This window comes from Saimiri boliviensis, chromosome 8 (assembly GCF_048565385.1).
Source record: "Saimiri boliviensis isolate mSaiBol1 chromosome 8, mSaiBol1.pri, whole genome shotgun sequence".
Classification (NCBI taxonomy): Eukaryota; Metazoa; Chordata; class Mammalia; order Primates; family Cebidae; genus Saimiri; species Saimiri boliviensis.
This window is the reverse complement of record NC_133456.1, coordinates 103,245,607-103,262,799: the sequence shown is the minus strand read 5'-3', so window position 1 is coordinate 103,262,799 and position 17,193 is coordinate 103,245,607. Positions and strand designations below refer to the sequence as shown.

Below are 17,193 nucleotides of genomic sequence, written 5' to 3'. Positions count from 1 at the left end.
AGATAAGACAGCACACAGCATTTGGACTTAGGTTTGAGTTCAAATACCACCAATTACCAGTCATGTGACACATGCCAAGAGCCCTAACAAATCTGGTCTTCAGTATCTTCATCTTATATTGCAAATAATAATAATACACCTAGCCAACAGACTATAACAAATCAAATGAGTTACTAATGGAACAGCACACACATATAACAAATGCATGCAATATTCAGAGATTAATATTTTGAGATGGAAAACAGTAATTTTAATCAATTATTAAATCACCTTTGAGCAAAGAAAGATTTTTTTAAAAGGTAGTTTAAAAATCAAATGAGTAAAAGAAGAATATTTATGAAGTTTTTTCTTACTGCTTAACCAAAGGGAGATCAGTGTATATAAGTAGACCACAAAAAGTATCTTAAATTTTTAAAAATCCTAGATTTCAAATAATTCACTGATGTATGTTTCAATGCCACTAAATATTTTACTTTTATACATACTTACTTGTAAAAATAAGTAACGCGGCAGTACACTGTCAAAAGAAGGGCTGAGATATACTGGTTCTGTCATTCTTATGCCCATGCCTCTGAAAAACAGGAAATCTAACATTAGTCTGTATAATTCCACAGTCTATACAAATTATATTTCCGGGAACATTCTCAAGTAGCCCGTCAAACATAAGATGCTATGCCTTTTTAGGAACTCTTTTATTCAACAAAATACATAGAGTAGTCCTGTGAATTATTTTTGAATTTTTACCTGTGGAACAGGAAGCCATCAGAACTAAAAAGGAAAACGTTACATAAACCTTGCATTTAAGCACAAATGAGTTTCCGTAGAGATTTGAAGATGACCTCATTCTTTACTGCTTCCTGTCAGCTCTTTATAGAATAACTGCCTGAACTGACACAATCCCAAGGATAACCTTTTTCACCTTTGTCCCGTTTTATGAGGGGCAGTGTAACTGTTCAGACCAGGAAGGGCCAGGACTCACAATGGCCTCATGGACAGTGACTCATCAAGACAAACATCACAATCTCAGAGGTTGTCAGACACTATTGAAGCAGAGAAAGAACACCCAAATCCTGTCAGACAAAGCCAAGCCTGGCCTTGTGTGTCAGGCCAAACCAGAGAGGGCAAGAAAAAGGAGAAATCAAGAGTGTTCTAGGGATTAGGAGGGCACAGAAAAAAGTACAGTCTAATTAAAAGGGAAGGATAAAAATGAGGATTTAAGCTGGCATGGTGGCTCATGCCTGTAATTCCAGTACTTTGAGAGACTGGCGCAGGAGGATCACTTGAGGTCAGGAGTTTGACACCAGCCTGGACAATATCTCTACAAATAATAATAATAATAATAAACTAGCCAGGCATGGTGGAGTGTACCTGTAGTCCCAGCTACTTGGGAGACTCAATCAGAAGGTTCCATTGAGGACTCCAGGAATTACAGGCTGCAGTGAGTTATGATCCTACCACTGCACTCCAACCTGGGCAACAGAGCACCCAAAGAAAATAAAAACTTCTTTAAAAATCAAGACTTAGCCGGGCGCGGTGGCTCAAGCCTGTAATCCCAGCACTTTGGGAGGCCGAGGCGGGTGGATCACAAGGTCAAGAGCTCAAGACCATCCTGGTCGACATGGTGAAACCCCGTCTCTACTAAAAATACAAAAAATTAGCTGGGCATGGTGGTGTGTGCCTATAATCCCAGCTACTCAGGAGGCTGAGGCAGGAGAATTGCCTGAACCCAGGAGGCGGAGGTTGCGGTGAGCCGAGATCGCACCATTGCACTCCAGCCTGGGTAACAAGAGCAAAACTCCGTCTCAAAAAAAAAAAAAAAAAAAAAAAAAAAATGAAGACTTAAACCTGGTTTAAAGGTACAAGCAAAGGAGAGCTCAATTAGGATGAACAAAGATAAAGTCTCAGAAGCAATATGGTAGACAAGTTCATAGCTAGCTTATAGAACAGCTTATGAGTTGATCTTGGCAGGGAAGCAACTACACAGATGGTGTATACCCTATCTGATATTGACAGGTTAAGTTTATGCTGGTCTTTAGAGTAAAATAATGCCAGTAGCCATCTGTGGACTATTACTGCAGTGGCATGATTATAAATTCCCCTCAGTTTTATTGTTGTCTGTATGTCTGTATGTAGCTATGTATGTATGTAGGTATGTACTGACACATGGTCTCATTCTATCACCCAGGCTGGAGTGCAGTGGCACAATCATAGCTCACTGCAGCCTCTAACTCCTGGGTTCATCCTCCCACCTCAGCCTCCCCGGTAGCTAGGACTACAGGTACAAAGCACCATGCCCAAACTGACATCAAATTCCTAGCCTCAAGTGATCCTCCTGTCTTAGCTTCCGGAGTTGCTGGAGTAACAGATATGAGCCAGCATGCCCAGCTCCCTCAGTTCTTACAGCCTTTAGCATACAATAAACGCGGATTCATTTTCTTCCTCTTCCCACCCCTTTACCACGCTAGTCATTTGTTTACCACTTGAAATCCATGAATGTGAACTTTTAATCAGAGGTAAAACTCAAGTCAGGATCAAATCAAACCACTGTATTCACTTCCAGGGCAAACAGTCCCTGCTATACAAAAGAAACTTCTGAAATGTCACTGACTCACATTTGAAAGCCAGTCCTGGTTGGGTGTGATGTCCCATGACTATAAACCTAGCACTTTAGGAGGCCAAGGTGGAAAGACTGCTTGAGACCAGGAGTTGAAGATCAGACGGGGCAACATGGCAAAATCCCCATCTCTATGAAAAAAAATTTAAAAGCTGGGCGCAGTGGCTCACGCCTGTAATCCCAGCACTTTCGGAGGCTGAAGTGGGCAGATCACCTGAGGTCAGGAGTTCAAGACCAGCCTGACTAACATGGAGAAACCCTGTCTCTATTAAAAATACAAAATTAGCCAGGCATGCTGGCACATGCCTGTAATCCCAGCTACTTGGGAGGCTGAGGCAGGAGAATTGCTTGAATCCGGGAGGCAGAGGTTGCCATGAGCCAAGATCGCGCCACTGCACTCCATCCAGCATAGGCAACAAGAGCGAAACTTTGTCTCAAAAAAAAAAAGGAATTTAAAATATTACCTGGTCGTGGTAGCATGTGCCCATAGTATTAGCTATTCAGAAGCTGAAGTAGGAGGATCGCTTGAGCTCAGGAGTTCAAGGTTACACTGAGCTTTGATCACACCACTTCAGCCTGAGTGACAGAGCTAGACCCTATCTCTACAAGAAAAAACAAAGCAAGTCAGTCCTTTGTGGTAACACCTGGTACTCTTACCTTGATTAACAGTCTACAACTATTAGCTGTAGACACCTGGTACTCTTACCTTGATCAACAGTCTACAACTAATACTTGTAGACCAGAGTCTACAACTATTTTTGAGTATCTTGAATTCCATAGTCTGATCACTCCATAATTTAAATGACTTTCTGACTTGCAGGACTCTGGTCCTCTAAAAATACTGAAACTTTAAAATGTTCATGCCTGTCTTCCTCAGTTCCTAACGGCCACTTTAGGTTCTAGTGCTCTTTGACTATCTCCTTCTGACTATGCCTATCAGAATAAGTGACTGCTATAAATCACTGAACTTAAAATAACATAATAAAGAAGAATTTAAGCCAATTATTATTCAGGTATGAAATTACATGTTCTTTTAAAATATATTTTTGTAGCCATGTATCTCCAAATAATGCAAAGTACAAGACTGCACAGGATAAAACAGTCTGTTAGTAAATTAACCTACCTCCATGAATCTATGAATGATTCAACCCCCCTGGAATTCAAGAAAGCAAAGGGCTCAAATTCACTAAATGAGTAACAATTGTACCATTAGTTGTGTTGGTTTAAAACTTTTTAGGCCGGGCGCAGTGGCTCGTGCCTGTAATCCCAGCACTTTGGGAGGCCGAGGCGGGTGGATCACGAGGTCAAGAGATCGAGACCATCCTGGTCAACATGGTGAAACCCCGTCTCTACTAAAAATACAAAAAAGTAGCTGGGCATGGTGGTGTGTGCCTGTAATCCCAGCTACTCAGGAGGCTGAGGCAGGAGAATTGCCTGAACCCAGGAGGCGGAGGTTGTGGTGAGCCAAGATAGGGCCATTGCGCTCCAGCCTGGGTAACAAGAGTGAAACTCTGTCTCAAAAAAAAAAAAAAAAACTTTTAAAAAAATACAAGTAAGAAACAGGTAGCATTTCTGTTACAGCAGCCTTGCTTCTCACACAGGAAGAGAAAAAACTTGCAAGAGTGTAACTGAATAAATTGAGTTTAAAAACCAATTTTTTTTCCTGTTTTGAAATTCTGAAGTCTGGCTGTGTCACCCAGATTGGAGTACAGTGGTGTGATCTTGGGCCAACTGCAACCTCTGCCTCCTGGGTTCAAGCGATTCTCCAGCCTCAGCCTCCTGAGTAGCTGGAATTACAGGCACCCACCACCACACCTGGCTAATTTTTGTATTTTTAGTAGACACAGGGCTACGCCAAGTTGGCCGGGCTGGTCTCGAACTCCTGACCTCAAGTGAGGTCACCCATCTTGGCCTCTCAAAGTGCTGGGATTACAGAAGTGAGCCACCATACCCAGTCAAAAAACCAAGAGTTTTTTGAAAGATGGCTGCCTCCTAACTTCCGCCACCAAAACGATTATCCAGAACACTGTTCAGAAAACATTATTCAGCACAATAACTGGAATCACATCAAATAGCATAAGAGAATGAAGAGTATACTATTAACAATTAACTAATGGAGGCATTCAAAATACCAATTACCTGTTACAGGTCCAAAGATAAACATAGTAGATATGTGCATAATCTTTATATTCATGAAGCCTTCTAAGGAGAACAAAATCTTTGTTCTCAGCCATTTGGAAAGTGCTTCTATTTAGATCTAGGGAATCCAACAGTCAATTTCTTCAGAAAAACAAATGAATTTCAACGGCTAACTCAAATTGTTGTAACATGAAAAACTTGTAAGAATCAGGGATATCATTCAATCCTAAATGGAGAAATCCACAGCTTTCAGCAGGTCTATGTTAGCCATGAACTTTGAAGTAATCGAGCTGTCCACAGAATTCAAAATTCAAACAGCCTCAGAAGACTAAGCAAAAGAAGAGCCTGGATTTACCAATTTGTTTAGGGCCATTAGCAACCCGAGATGATTTAGAACAGACAATATTTTAATTTAGTTTTAACAAACCTAAACATTCATTTTTACCCATAAATATTCATGTGAGTGCTAGCTTTCTGGTAAAATTTATTTTTAATCAAAAAATATTTTAATTTATATTAAAATCAAACTTTTTCGTGACAAATAAGAATGTTAAAAATGATCTGGATAGATCATCTAATGCAGTCTCCTTCAAGATCAACATGGTTTTTCAAAGATGCAAAATATTTCAAAAAAAAATAAAATTCAGAAGGACAAGTAAAATTATTTGATAATTACAATGTAACTGGTTGCTTAATGAGGCTCTTTAATTTGATCAGTTACCCCTTTTGACCAAAAATCATGAAAATATGGGTTAAACTATCTTTTTCTAGTTGGATTTATACCCAAAAAAAAAAAAAAATCCCTCATATAATACAACTAGATACATTTTACATTGTTTTTAATTTTCATTGACCCACAAAAAGGATGCTGATTTCCCCAAAGCACTTGATGACATACTTCAGTTCAGGTAACCCATTGAAGATTTCTTTGCGGCTTAGTTCAGAAATCCCATTTCCAAGAAATACTTTTGTTCCATCAAACTCTTTGGCTCCTTTCTTACATTTTCCTTTAATATCAGAGTATACAGATATAACGTCTCCAGCTTTCATAACTAGAGAAAGAAGAAAATCAGGTAACATTGATCTATACTTTAGCAGAAGAATCCTGAAAATTATTTGAGCTAGGCGATCTCCAGAGGCATCTATAGTGGGCCTGAAGCAGTTCAAACTGGCTCATTATCTCAATATAATCTTTAATAGAAAATCTGACTTTTTACTTTAAAATATTCCCTAACAGTCCGGGCGCGGTGGCTCAAGCCTGTAATCCCAGCACTTTGGGAGGCCGAGGCGGGTGGATCACAATGTCAAGAGATCGAGACTATCCTGGTCAACATGGGGAAACCCCGTCTCTACTAAAAATACGAAAAAAAAAAAAAAAAAAAAAAAATTAGCTGGGCATGGTGGTGCGTGCCTGTAATCCCAGCCACTCAGGAGGCTGAGGCAGGAGAATTGCCTGAACCCAGGAGGCGGAGGTTGCGGTGAGCCGAGATCGCGCCATTGCACTCCAGCCTGGGTAACAAGAGCGAAACTCCGTCTCAAAAAATAAAATAAAATAAAATAAAATAAAATATTCCTTAACAATAAAACTCACTCAAGAATCTTTTTCGATGAAAACAAATAGGAAACTTGAAAACATCCTACCCTCAGCTGCAAATCTTTAGCTGAGCTAAATTATTTCCCCCAAGCCTTAAGGGATTTCTTATAAATCTTGACATCTCAGCTCAAGTCTCAAAGTTCTAAGTTTCCTTCAAAGTAACTCTTCAAAAATGTACCTAAAAATCCTTCGAAGAAGGCCGGGCGCGGTGGCTCACGCCTGTAATCCCAGCACTTTGGGAGGCCGAGGCGGGTGGATCACGAGGTCAAGAGATCGAGACCATCCTGGTCAACATGGTGAAACCCCGTCTCTACTAAAAATACAAAAAATTAGCTGGGCATGGCGGCGCGTGCCTGTAATCCCAGCTACTCAGGAGGCTGAGGCAGGAGAATTGCCTGAACCCAGGAGGCGGAGGTTGTGGTGAGCCGAGATCGCGCCATTGCACTCCAGCCTCGGTAACAAGAGCGAAACTCCATCTCAAAAAAAAAAAAAAAAAATCCTTCGAAGAAATGTTTCTAAATCCCATTACTCTGTTTGTACTTCTTTGCTATTTTGCTGTGACAGCACAATAGCATATACATCCATTCACATATATATATATATATATATATATATATATATATATATACACACACACACACACACATACATATGCACACATGTATACGTATATGTGTGTATACTCTTAGAATACCTTTTACAGTATATGCAGAGTTGATTTATATGACTGATTAAATCCAGTTTTTATAGGCATTTCATTTTTTCTGTAATAGCTCCCAGTTATATTTATAATGGAAAATTACAGTCCACTTCCAAAAAACATTTTTAAACCTAATCGATCATAAATTTATTTGGGCTATTACCTGGCAACAATAGCGAGCAGCCCTATCAGAGCTAAGGGAACTGTTAAAATCATGTAAATCAGATGTCAACATACTTTTCCTGAAAAGGGCAAATAAATATTCTATGCTTTGTAGCTATATAAGGTCTCTCTGGCATATTCTTCTTTGTATATGTATCTTTTTTTTTTTTTTTTTTTTTTTTGAGACGGAGTTTTGCTCTTGTTACCCAGGCTGGAGTGCAATGGCGCGATCTCGGCTCACCGCAACCTCCGCCTCCTGGGTTCAGGCAATTCTCCTGCCTCAGCCTCCTGAGTAGCTGGGATTATAGGCACACACCACCATGCCCAGCTAATTTTTTGTATTTTTAGTAGAGACGGGGTTTCACCATGTTGACCAGGATGGTCTCGAGCTCTCGACCTCGTGATCCACCCGCCTCGGCCTCCCAAAGTGCTGGGATTACAGGCTTGAGCCACCGCACCCGGCTGTATATGTATCTTTTTACAACATTTCAAAACTGGAAAAACCATTCTTAGCTTGTGGGCCATACACAAACAGACATGGGCCAGACTTGGCCAGCAGGTAGTGGTTGGCCCAATTCTGATGCAGATCAAATTATTTATTTCAAGGACACCATAACTTAGGCCCAGAGACTGGGTAAGTTTGCTACAGAGCAAAGCCACTGTTTCTTGATTTCAAGTCCAATAAGGTACCACTGAGCCACAGTGACTAACTTACTAAGCATATGCAATACAGATATGACACCAACTGGGTGAATAAAGAATACTAAGTTTCATCCCAGTGTTCAGATTCCAGGTTCTGGATGTTCTCTCACTAATGATACAACAACTTTCTGAAGTTTTAAGGCAATACAGTCAAGAATACAAAACAGCCGGGCGCGGTGGCTCAAGCCTGTAATCCCAGCACTTTGGGAGGCCGAGGCGGGTGGATCATGAGGTCGAGAGATTGAGACCATCCTGGTCAACATGGTGAAACCCCGTCTCTACTAAAAATACAAAACATGAGCTGGGCATGGTGGCGTGTGCCTGTAATCCCAGCTACTCAGGAGGCTGAGGCAGGAGAATTGCCTGAACCCAGGAGGCGGAGGTTGCGGTGAGCCGAGATGGCACCATTGCACTCCAGCCTGGGTAACAAGAGCGAAACTCCGTCTCAAAAAAAAAAAAAAAACCAGAGGTTTTGTATATTCTCTCTATTCATCAGTAATGATCCACTAAAACAATCATAATCAACCACATCCTTATTTGGAAAGAAAACAAAAAACAGTCAGAAAACCTTATATGATGACTAGTTTGCTAGTCCTTATCAGATAAAACCCTAAACGCAAAGCTGGAAAAATATCCGACCAAGGTAAATTTGGAATACATCTTAGTGGCAATTCAATAAACTTTCCATTTGAAAATGCACATAAATTTTAAAGAACCTTAAAGAGAAATCCAAACATTATACTTACATTTTGATGCTGACACAATTCCTGGGGCATAGACATGGGCTCCTCTTAAAACTGCATTGCCACACTGGGCTCCAACAATGGCTTCACACTGTTGTTTTTTAATATTCTTCCTAGAAATGTAAGACACACGAAGTTTAATGGTAACATACCTCCAAAGCCTAGCAACTTCTCCAGTGTTCTATCTGAAATCTAATAGCCTCTTTAATCTTAATTGTCCTGAACACATAAGAAAAAGCTGAAAAAAGAGGTATACATATAGAGGAAACAGGAAAAAAACACCACCACCATGAAGATGGGCACTTAAGGAGAAGAAAAAATAATCAAAAGAGGTCCATCTGGTGGAAGGCAATGTAAAGTGGCACCGGAATTTGCTCAATCACTTAACAAGCATTACTGTTTATCACACCATTAGAAGAAAAATAGACTTTTTCTATCTTCAAAGACTAAAACAGAAAAATACACAAGGAATTACAAAAACATTTCTAAAGCGGTAAACCATTGCATGGTATAGTATGAACAATTTAAACAATACAAGAAAACAAGATAAGTCTTTTTTCCTTCTTTTGCTGCCCAACCTCTTGGACTCTTTTCCAATTTCTCACATGCCACTCATTTCTTAGACCACTAAAATCTGTATTACTTCTAACAATCAGTGTTCCAAAGATCAGGGCCCCAATGTGATCAGTCCTAAATAAAAACCCTGATCACTGGGTCTCTAATAAGCTTCTTTGGATGTATTGTCACAACTCATTGCTCAGAGAATTAAGGGGATCCCATCTTCTTTCCATGGTCCCAAATCATCAAACTTACTCAATTTTCAGCTTTATACTACTCCTTCCTGGTCTCAAACATTCTGCTGCTCATTCTCCGCCTACTTCTTTTTTTCTTAGATGGAGTCTCACTCTGTTGCCTAGGCTGGAATACAGTGGTGCCACCTCGGCTAATTGCAACCTCAGACTTCCAAGTTCAAGTGATTCTCCTGTCTCAGCCCAGCCTCCCAAGTAGCTGGGATTACAAGCACACGCCACCATGCCCAGCTAATTTTTGTATTTTTACTAGAAATGGGGTTTCACCATGTGGGCCACGATGGTCTCTATCTCCTGACCTCATGATCCACCCGCCTCAGCCTCCCAAAGTACTGGGATTACAGGTGTGAGCCACCGCTACCAGCCTTCTGCCTACTTCTTCAAAAGGCTCTCCCCACCAGCTTCCAAAACATGCCACCATCTCTACTCACCTTGCATTCTATCCCTTGGCAATCTCATGATTTCAATAATCACTCACAAAAACAATCCACGAATTCTAATGTTTAACCTTTCTAGACTTTTTTATCTTTGAGACCAAGTCTTGCTCTGTCGCCTATAATGGAGTGCAGGTTCATGATCTCAGCTCACTGCAACCTCTGCCATCTGGGTTCAAGCGATTCTTGTGCTTCGGTCTCCTGAGTAACTGGGATTACAGTCAGTCACCATCACACCCAGCTAATTTTTGTATTTTTAGTAGGGACTGGGGTTTCACCATGTTGGCCAGGCTGGTCTCGAACTCCTGATCTCAGGTTATCCACCAGCCTCGGCCTCCCAAAGTGCTGGAATACAGAAGTGAGCCACTGCACCTGGCCTAGACTCTTACTTGACATTTTTAACTACCTACAGACAGCTATATAGAGTTGTCTCACAGTTACTTTAAACTCAGCAAGTACTGAACAGTGTTACGTTTCCCTCATCCATTCCTCAACTTCTTGGCAGAATCCCAAATCTTTTCATCCTGTTTCCAGTCTTGAACAAGGCATCATATCTGCCTGGATAATCAAACTAGATGTCTCAGTCTCTGAATGTGTCCTCCAATATTCACATGCTGGAAACTTAATCCCTAGTGCAACAGTGTTGGAATGCAAGGCCTATTGGGCACTGTTTAGGTCATGCGGGCTCTGCCCTCGTGAATGAATTAATGTCATAATAAAAAGAGCTTGGAGCGATGAGTTTGCCTTCTCTTGCCCTTCTGCCCTCAACCATTTAAGGATGCAGCAAGAAAGCTCTCATCAGATGCAACTGCCTTGATCTTGGACTTCCCATCCTCTAACACCACAAAAAATAAATTTCTGTTCTTTATAAATTACCCAGTCTCAGGTATTCTGTTATAGCAGCATAAGATAAACTAAGACACTCAGCATCTTAAACCCTTGCTAAGCCTTGACACTGATGTAGGAATCATGCTATCTTCCAGTTCTGAAAGGTCCTATGGACCTTTCTTCTGATGTCAGACAGGTATCATCTCTTTATGTGATTAGTGAAATAGCTTCCTGACTTTTACCATTGGTTTCAGATTTTCTCTATGTCTTTGGTGTTCTGCAATTTCACTCTGAAGTATCTAGATACAGATCTACTTTTATTTTGGCTTCAAACTCACACTTCTTAAATTTTTCATCAATTCTAGAAATCCATAGTTATTACATTTGTGATTATTGTCTTTCCCCCATTATTTCTATTCTCTATACCTGGGACTCATTAGAAATACAAACTGCTCTTATTTTTTATGACTCAATTTCACTTTCATATTTTTAATTTATCTCTGCTGCTTTCTAGATAATTCCCTAAGAGTCATCTCCCAATTCAAAAATTTTCTCATCAGTTGAATCTGATCTACTGTTTAATTCACTGTGAGTTTTCAACATTTTTATTTCTAGAAGTTTGTTTTCAATTCTACGTTTTTATCCTTCGGGTCTTTTATGTTTTATTCTTTCATTTTTAATCATTTTAAGAAAACTATCTTGTTACAGCCATACCACCATGAACATGCCCGATCTCGTCTTATCTCAGAAGAAAACTCTTCTCACAGTCTCTGCTAGAGAGATCTATTTGTTAAAGTTCTGAGGGAAATCTAATCCTGCAGCTTATTGTATATGCTGATTCTTACTCACAGTGGTTTGATTCCTAGTGTCCTTTTAACAATGCAAAGTGTTTGGCTTGGATTGAATGGGTGCCGCTCCAGAGTAATGTCACTTTGTTTTTGCCAAGCACCCAGGAATTGGCTTGGGACTGAACAGTTCATTTCCCAGCTTGCAGGTTCCAAGACAATTTAGGTTGCAGCAATCTGAATTCCAAACCTTTTTGAGGAAGGGAACTTAACGCTGTGCATTCTCAGAAACACTTTTTTCTCCAACCTATAACCTAAGGCAAGAAAGACCTACTTTTAATTACTGCCTTGTACTGACTAATGGGTACTTCTCACTCTTGACACTGTACTGTTTAAACCAAAGACCCTAAATTTAGGAGACAGACCGCCTCCCTTACCATACCTCCAACCCCCCAATATCAGCTCACATGCTTGCTATTCCCTTTTCAATTATTCTGCATTCCTAACCTCTAATATATCAATTACATTCTTAATCACTCAGCTCTGCCACTTTGTGAAACACTGTTTCTTTTACTTAGAACTCCTAGGTGTTATGTAGCAAAACCGGGAGGTAGGACAGGAGATAAAATAAAACTGAAATACATGTGGAAATTGCCTTTTATTTACTCCCTCTCTCCCAATCTAACTTCCTCAGAGTTAACTACTATTAAAAGTTGGGTATGTTACAGCTTCCAGACTTTTTTTTTTTAACATGTAAATAAATATACATAAATGCATAGTTGGGTATATTTTCTAATTGCAAAAAAATTATCCCAAGTATGGCAATTTGCTTTTGATAGTTACCAACTGATCATAAACTTCTTCTCTGATTGGCAGGTATTACTCTCCCATAGTAAATGGATGATAGATATAAGAGATGATTACTTTTATATTTATATACAACTCTAATTTTTAGTTGCTTCTATAAAGAAAAACCTAACTGAACTCTATCTTTAGAAAAACTAAAACTAAAGAACAAAGAGGTGTTTAACAGATTAAGAAATGGTCTAAATAAGTACAATTTTGCATTCTCATAAGGAGTATGATAACCTCCATATTCTGTTATTGTGGTCTATTATAGTAGCTAAATAACTGGTCCAAAACTAAGAGATGACAGAAATCAGAACAGCAGTTTCCCAGTAGGGTAGCTGAGTACAGGAGACATTTCTTACATAATGGAAATACTCTATCTTGACTGGAGTGGGTCTTGGCTACACAGATGCATATATTTGTCAAAACTCAACAAACTATAGATTTAAGATCTCTTCATTTCACTGTATGTAAATTTCACCTTAAAAAAACTGAACAAAAGATGAAAAAATGTTAAAAATAAACTGAATGAGAAGCCTACAAAAGTTAACTTTAATTGCAAAAAATGCATTATTATAGTAAAAAATAAAACTGAAATACACGTGGAAATTGCCTTTTATTTACTCCCTCTCTCACAATCTAACTTCCTCAGAGTTAACTACGATCAAAAGTTGGGTATGTTACAGCTTCCAGACTTTTTTTTTAACATGTAAATAAATAACATAAATGCGTAGTTGGGTATATTTTCTAATTGCAAAAAAAGTAATTATCCCAAGTATGGCAATTTGCTTTTGATAGTTACCAAGTGATCATAAACATCTTCTCTGATTGGCAGGTATTGCCCTCCCATATTAAAGGCCATATACTATCCCACTGCATGGACAAATCATAGTTTATTAAACCACTGCTCTATTGCTGCCCACTAAATTACTTTAAAGTTTTAACAAAAGTATTTCTCTATTTGTTGCAACTCTTAGGAGTTTAAAAAGATTTTAGACCATAATTGGGAATTGTAACATGCTCTAAAGGAATAAAACATCATTATAATCATTCATTATACTATAAAAATTTATTTTTCCTTCCCCCCATATCCCCCAGCTTTTTGGTTTTTTTTTTTTTTTTTTTTTTTTTTTTTTTTTTTTTTTTTTTTTTTTGAGACAAGGTCTCACTCTGTCTCCCAGACTGGAGTACAGTAGCACAATCACAGCTACTGCAGTCTCCACCTCCCAGACTTCAAACGATCCTTCCACCTCAGTCTCCTTAATAGCTGTGACTACAGGTAGGCACCACCATACTCAGCTAATTTTTATCATTTTTTTTTTGGTAGAGGCACGGTTTTGCCATGTAGCCCAGACTGGTCTCCAATCCCTGGGCTCAAAGGATCCACCTACCTCAGCCTCCCAAAGTGCTGGGATAACAGGAGTAGCCACAGATCAAGCCTGAAAACCTATTTTTCAATTTTCAAACATAAGCTTTCCAAATAAATGAGTGAGTAGAACAGAAACAGCACATGGTAGTTTAACATAATTGTTGAATTATGAATAAAATTTTACAGGCTGGGCGAGATGGCTCTCATGGGTAATCTCAACACTTCAGGAGGCTGAGGTGAGATTGAGGCTACCTGGGATACATAGTGAGACTGTTTCTACAGAATAAAAAATAAATTAGCCAGGTGGAGTGGTATGCACCTGTAGTCCCAGCTACTTGGAAGCTGAGGTGGTATAACTGCCTGAGCCCAGAAGTTCGAGCCTGTCATGAGCTAGGATTGTACCCCTGCACTCCAGCCTGGATAACAGAGCAAGACACTGTCTCAAAAAACAAAATTTTACAAACATATCAGCTACGAAAGTAGAAAATAAGTTACTTTATATTTTTGTTGCAGCTCAAAAAAAAGTTTTAATTTAGCACTGAAAATTCCTGTATAATACAAGTAAGCAAATGAAATAAAGCTTCTCAGAAAGTGGGGGAAAAAAAAATCACAGCACTAAAGGGACCTAAAATGCATTATTCTCAAGGTCCTTGGCCCAATTCCTAGTCTTCTTTTGAATGATTTTCCAGGACATAATATAAAGTTTGCATTTATAAATTTCTGAATTCCTGTTATCTACAGAAAGTTGCTAACAATGGAGAAACTTAGTCATATCACTGAACAGTAAAGCTCCCTGTGACAAATTTTATTGAGAAGAATATATAATTTGGAAATGAAGTATTGACAAACCTGGGTCCAACAACAGGAATAAGTAAGACATCCTGAAGGTCTGGATGTTGAAGAATAGGAATACTTAATCCGTTCAACTGCTGTTAAAAATAAACATGATTATAAAGCAACTGATACATCTGATACATTTCAACTTACGAAACTTTTCAGTATCATCATCCACCACAGCATGAAGCTCTAGTAGCTCTGGAGCACTTTCACTTTATTCGATGGGGTACTGTAAAAATCAAAATGCCCTCAAAACAACAATGTTCTCTCTATTTTAATTCTGAAGTATCCTGACATCTTTACAAGACTCAATTTTGCGTACTGTTTGGCATTATAAACACAAGCTGTGGTTACCTGAAATTATTTACTTAAAAAACTAATATTCGATATAGAATTACATGTAGTATTCATTTAAGAAAAGTCTCTGAATAGGATGTTAAAGACTGAGATTACTATTAATAAATACTACCTAACATACACAATCAACAGTGGCATCCATGTCAGTTTTGGTGAGGAAAAGAAACGTTTATGGTCGAGGTTCGGCATTTTTGATATCCTCCATTATAAGCGAACTGGAAGGCTGTCACACTGAAAGCAGGTACAGGTGCGGGAGCCAGCTCATACCAGCTCAGCAGAGCCACTGCGTGCATCTCTTCTGAACTCCACAGTCATGCATGTAGCTACCAGGGAACCAGGTGAGTATTCACACCACAGAAATCAGCAGACACCACAAATTAGTTATTTTTCCCAGAAACTGGTTGTTAAATAGGTACCAGTGTACCACTGACACAAGCAGAAGACAAGTGGGCACCCTACACAGAATAAAAAACAGCTGGCCGGGGGTGGTGGCTGACACCTGTAATCCTAGCACTTCAGGAGGCTGAGGCAAGTGGATTGCCTGAGCTCAGGAGTTCAAGGCCAGACTGGAGAACACAGTGAAAACACGTCTCTACTAAAAATCCAAAAAACTACCTAGGTGTGGCAGCATGCATCTGTAATCCCAGCTACTTAGGAGACTGAGATAGGAGAATTGCTTGAATCCAGGAGGTGGAGGTTGCGGTGAGCCAAGATCACGCCAGTGCACTCCAGCCTGGGCAACAGAGCGAGACTCCTTCTCAAAAACAAACAAAAAACCAGCTACATAGAGAACTGGATGACAGGGACTGTATACTCTATCAGGCTAGGGTTTATCAACTCCATTTTCACATGCTACATAAAAGAGCGATAACAATACAGGTTTGCATTGCCCCACAGAATCCACACACTATCTACAAAAAACTTCTCAGATCACCTTACTAAGTTGATAAGGGAACAGAAAATAATTGTGCTTATTTTAGAAATATAACTTTCTATCTACCAAGTCACCAGCTCTATGGACTTCTGCTTCTTCCAGACAAAGGATATTTCAGATTATAACCATATCCAACAGATAATAAGCAATTTGAAGGATAAATTCCACCTCATTCAATCAAACCCTTCTTCCTTTCTCTTTCCTTCCCCCTTCATCATTTTGATAGCCTTTGACAGTATCAATTACAGGGAACAGCTCTCGCCAAAGAAGAGAATGAATTTTGACTTTTGTTTTGTTTTATAAGTAACATTTGCTTTACACTGAGGAAACAGCTTATACAGAGATCAAAGCTTGTCAAACCAAAGGCCACTGTCTCTCTCTTTCAATTAGGAGCATGTTAAGATGATACAGTATAAAAATAAAACCCATAAAACATACCCTTCATAACAACACAAACATTTTTTTCCAAACCAAGCATATCAACACCTACTTTTAATGCTTGTTTCTGCCCTATGCCATTTTTTTTTTTTTTTGAGACGGAGTTTCGCTCTTGTTACCCAGGCTGGAGTGCAATGGCGCGATCTCGGCTCACCGCAACCTCCGTCTCCTGAGCTCAGGCAATTCTCCTGCCTCAGCCTCCTGAGTAGCTGGGATTACAGGCACGTGCCACCACGCCCAGCTAATTTTTTGTATCTTTAGTAGAGACAGGGTTTCACCATGTTGACCAGGATGGTCTCGATCTCTCGACCTCGTGATCCACCCGCCTCAGCCTCCCAAAGTGCTGGGATTACAGGCTTGAGCCACCGCACCCGGCTGACTGTCCTATGCCATTTTAAAACAGCCTTATTGAGATAATTTACATTCCACAAATTTCGCCCATTTTAAATGTACAATTCATTGACTTTTAGTAAATTTAAAGAATTGTTCTCCAGTCTTAGACAATTTCCATCATCCTACAAAGATCCTTCATGCTCGCTGGCAGTCAATCCCTGTCCCCATTGCTAGGTAACCACTATCTTTCTTTCTCTATAAATGTGCCTTTTCTGGACATTTCACATAAACGGAATACAGACCAAATTCATCCCTAGTCTAAAAATCTGAACTGTTACAAATCCAAAACTTTTTGAGTGCTGACATGATGCCAGAAGTAGAAAATTCCATACTTGACCTGGACCAAAGTAAAAATGCAGGCTTACAGCAGTGTTTATCCAGCCTACTGTGTTTTTGTTTTTGTTGCTGAGTAGCTAACTCAGTTATAATAGTAATGCTACGTGCTGCTCAGTTACCCTGAATGCAATATGTATTAATGGTATGTCTTTTTCTTTTTTTACTGTTAA

At 39.4% G+C, this 17,193-nt stretch overlaps 1 protein-coding gene across 6 annotated transcripts in view; it reads right to left on the bottom strand.

The window, feature by feature from the left end:
* NSUN6 (NOP2/Sun RNA methyltransferase 6) overlaps nucleotides 1-17,193 on the bottom strand; it is a 59,919-nt gene that overhangs the window by 32,979 nt on the left and 9,747 nt on the right. For 2 of the 6 annotated variants that reach the window (XM_039478785.2, XM_074404963.1), the window contains exons 3-6: nucleotides 14,578-14,657; nucleotides 8,658-8,767; nucleotides 5,652-5,805; nucleotides 490-571 (exon numbers count right to left, since the gene is read on the bottom strand). In XM_039478785.2, coding sequence (XP_039334719.1) covers nucleotides 490-571; nucleotides 5,652-5,805; nucleotides 8,658-8,767; nucleotides 14,578-14,657 — 426 coding nt within the window. The other 4 variants (XM_074404967.1, XM_074404966.1, XM_074404964.1 and 1 more) reach the window with 3 other exon arrangements.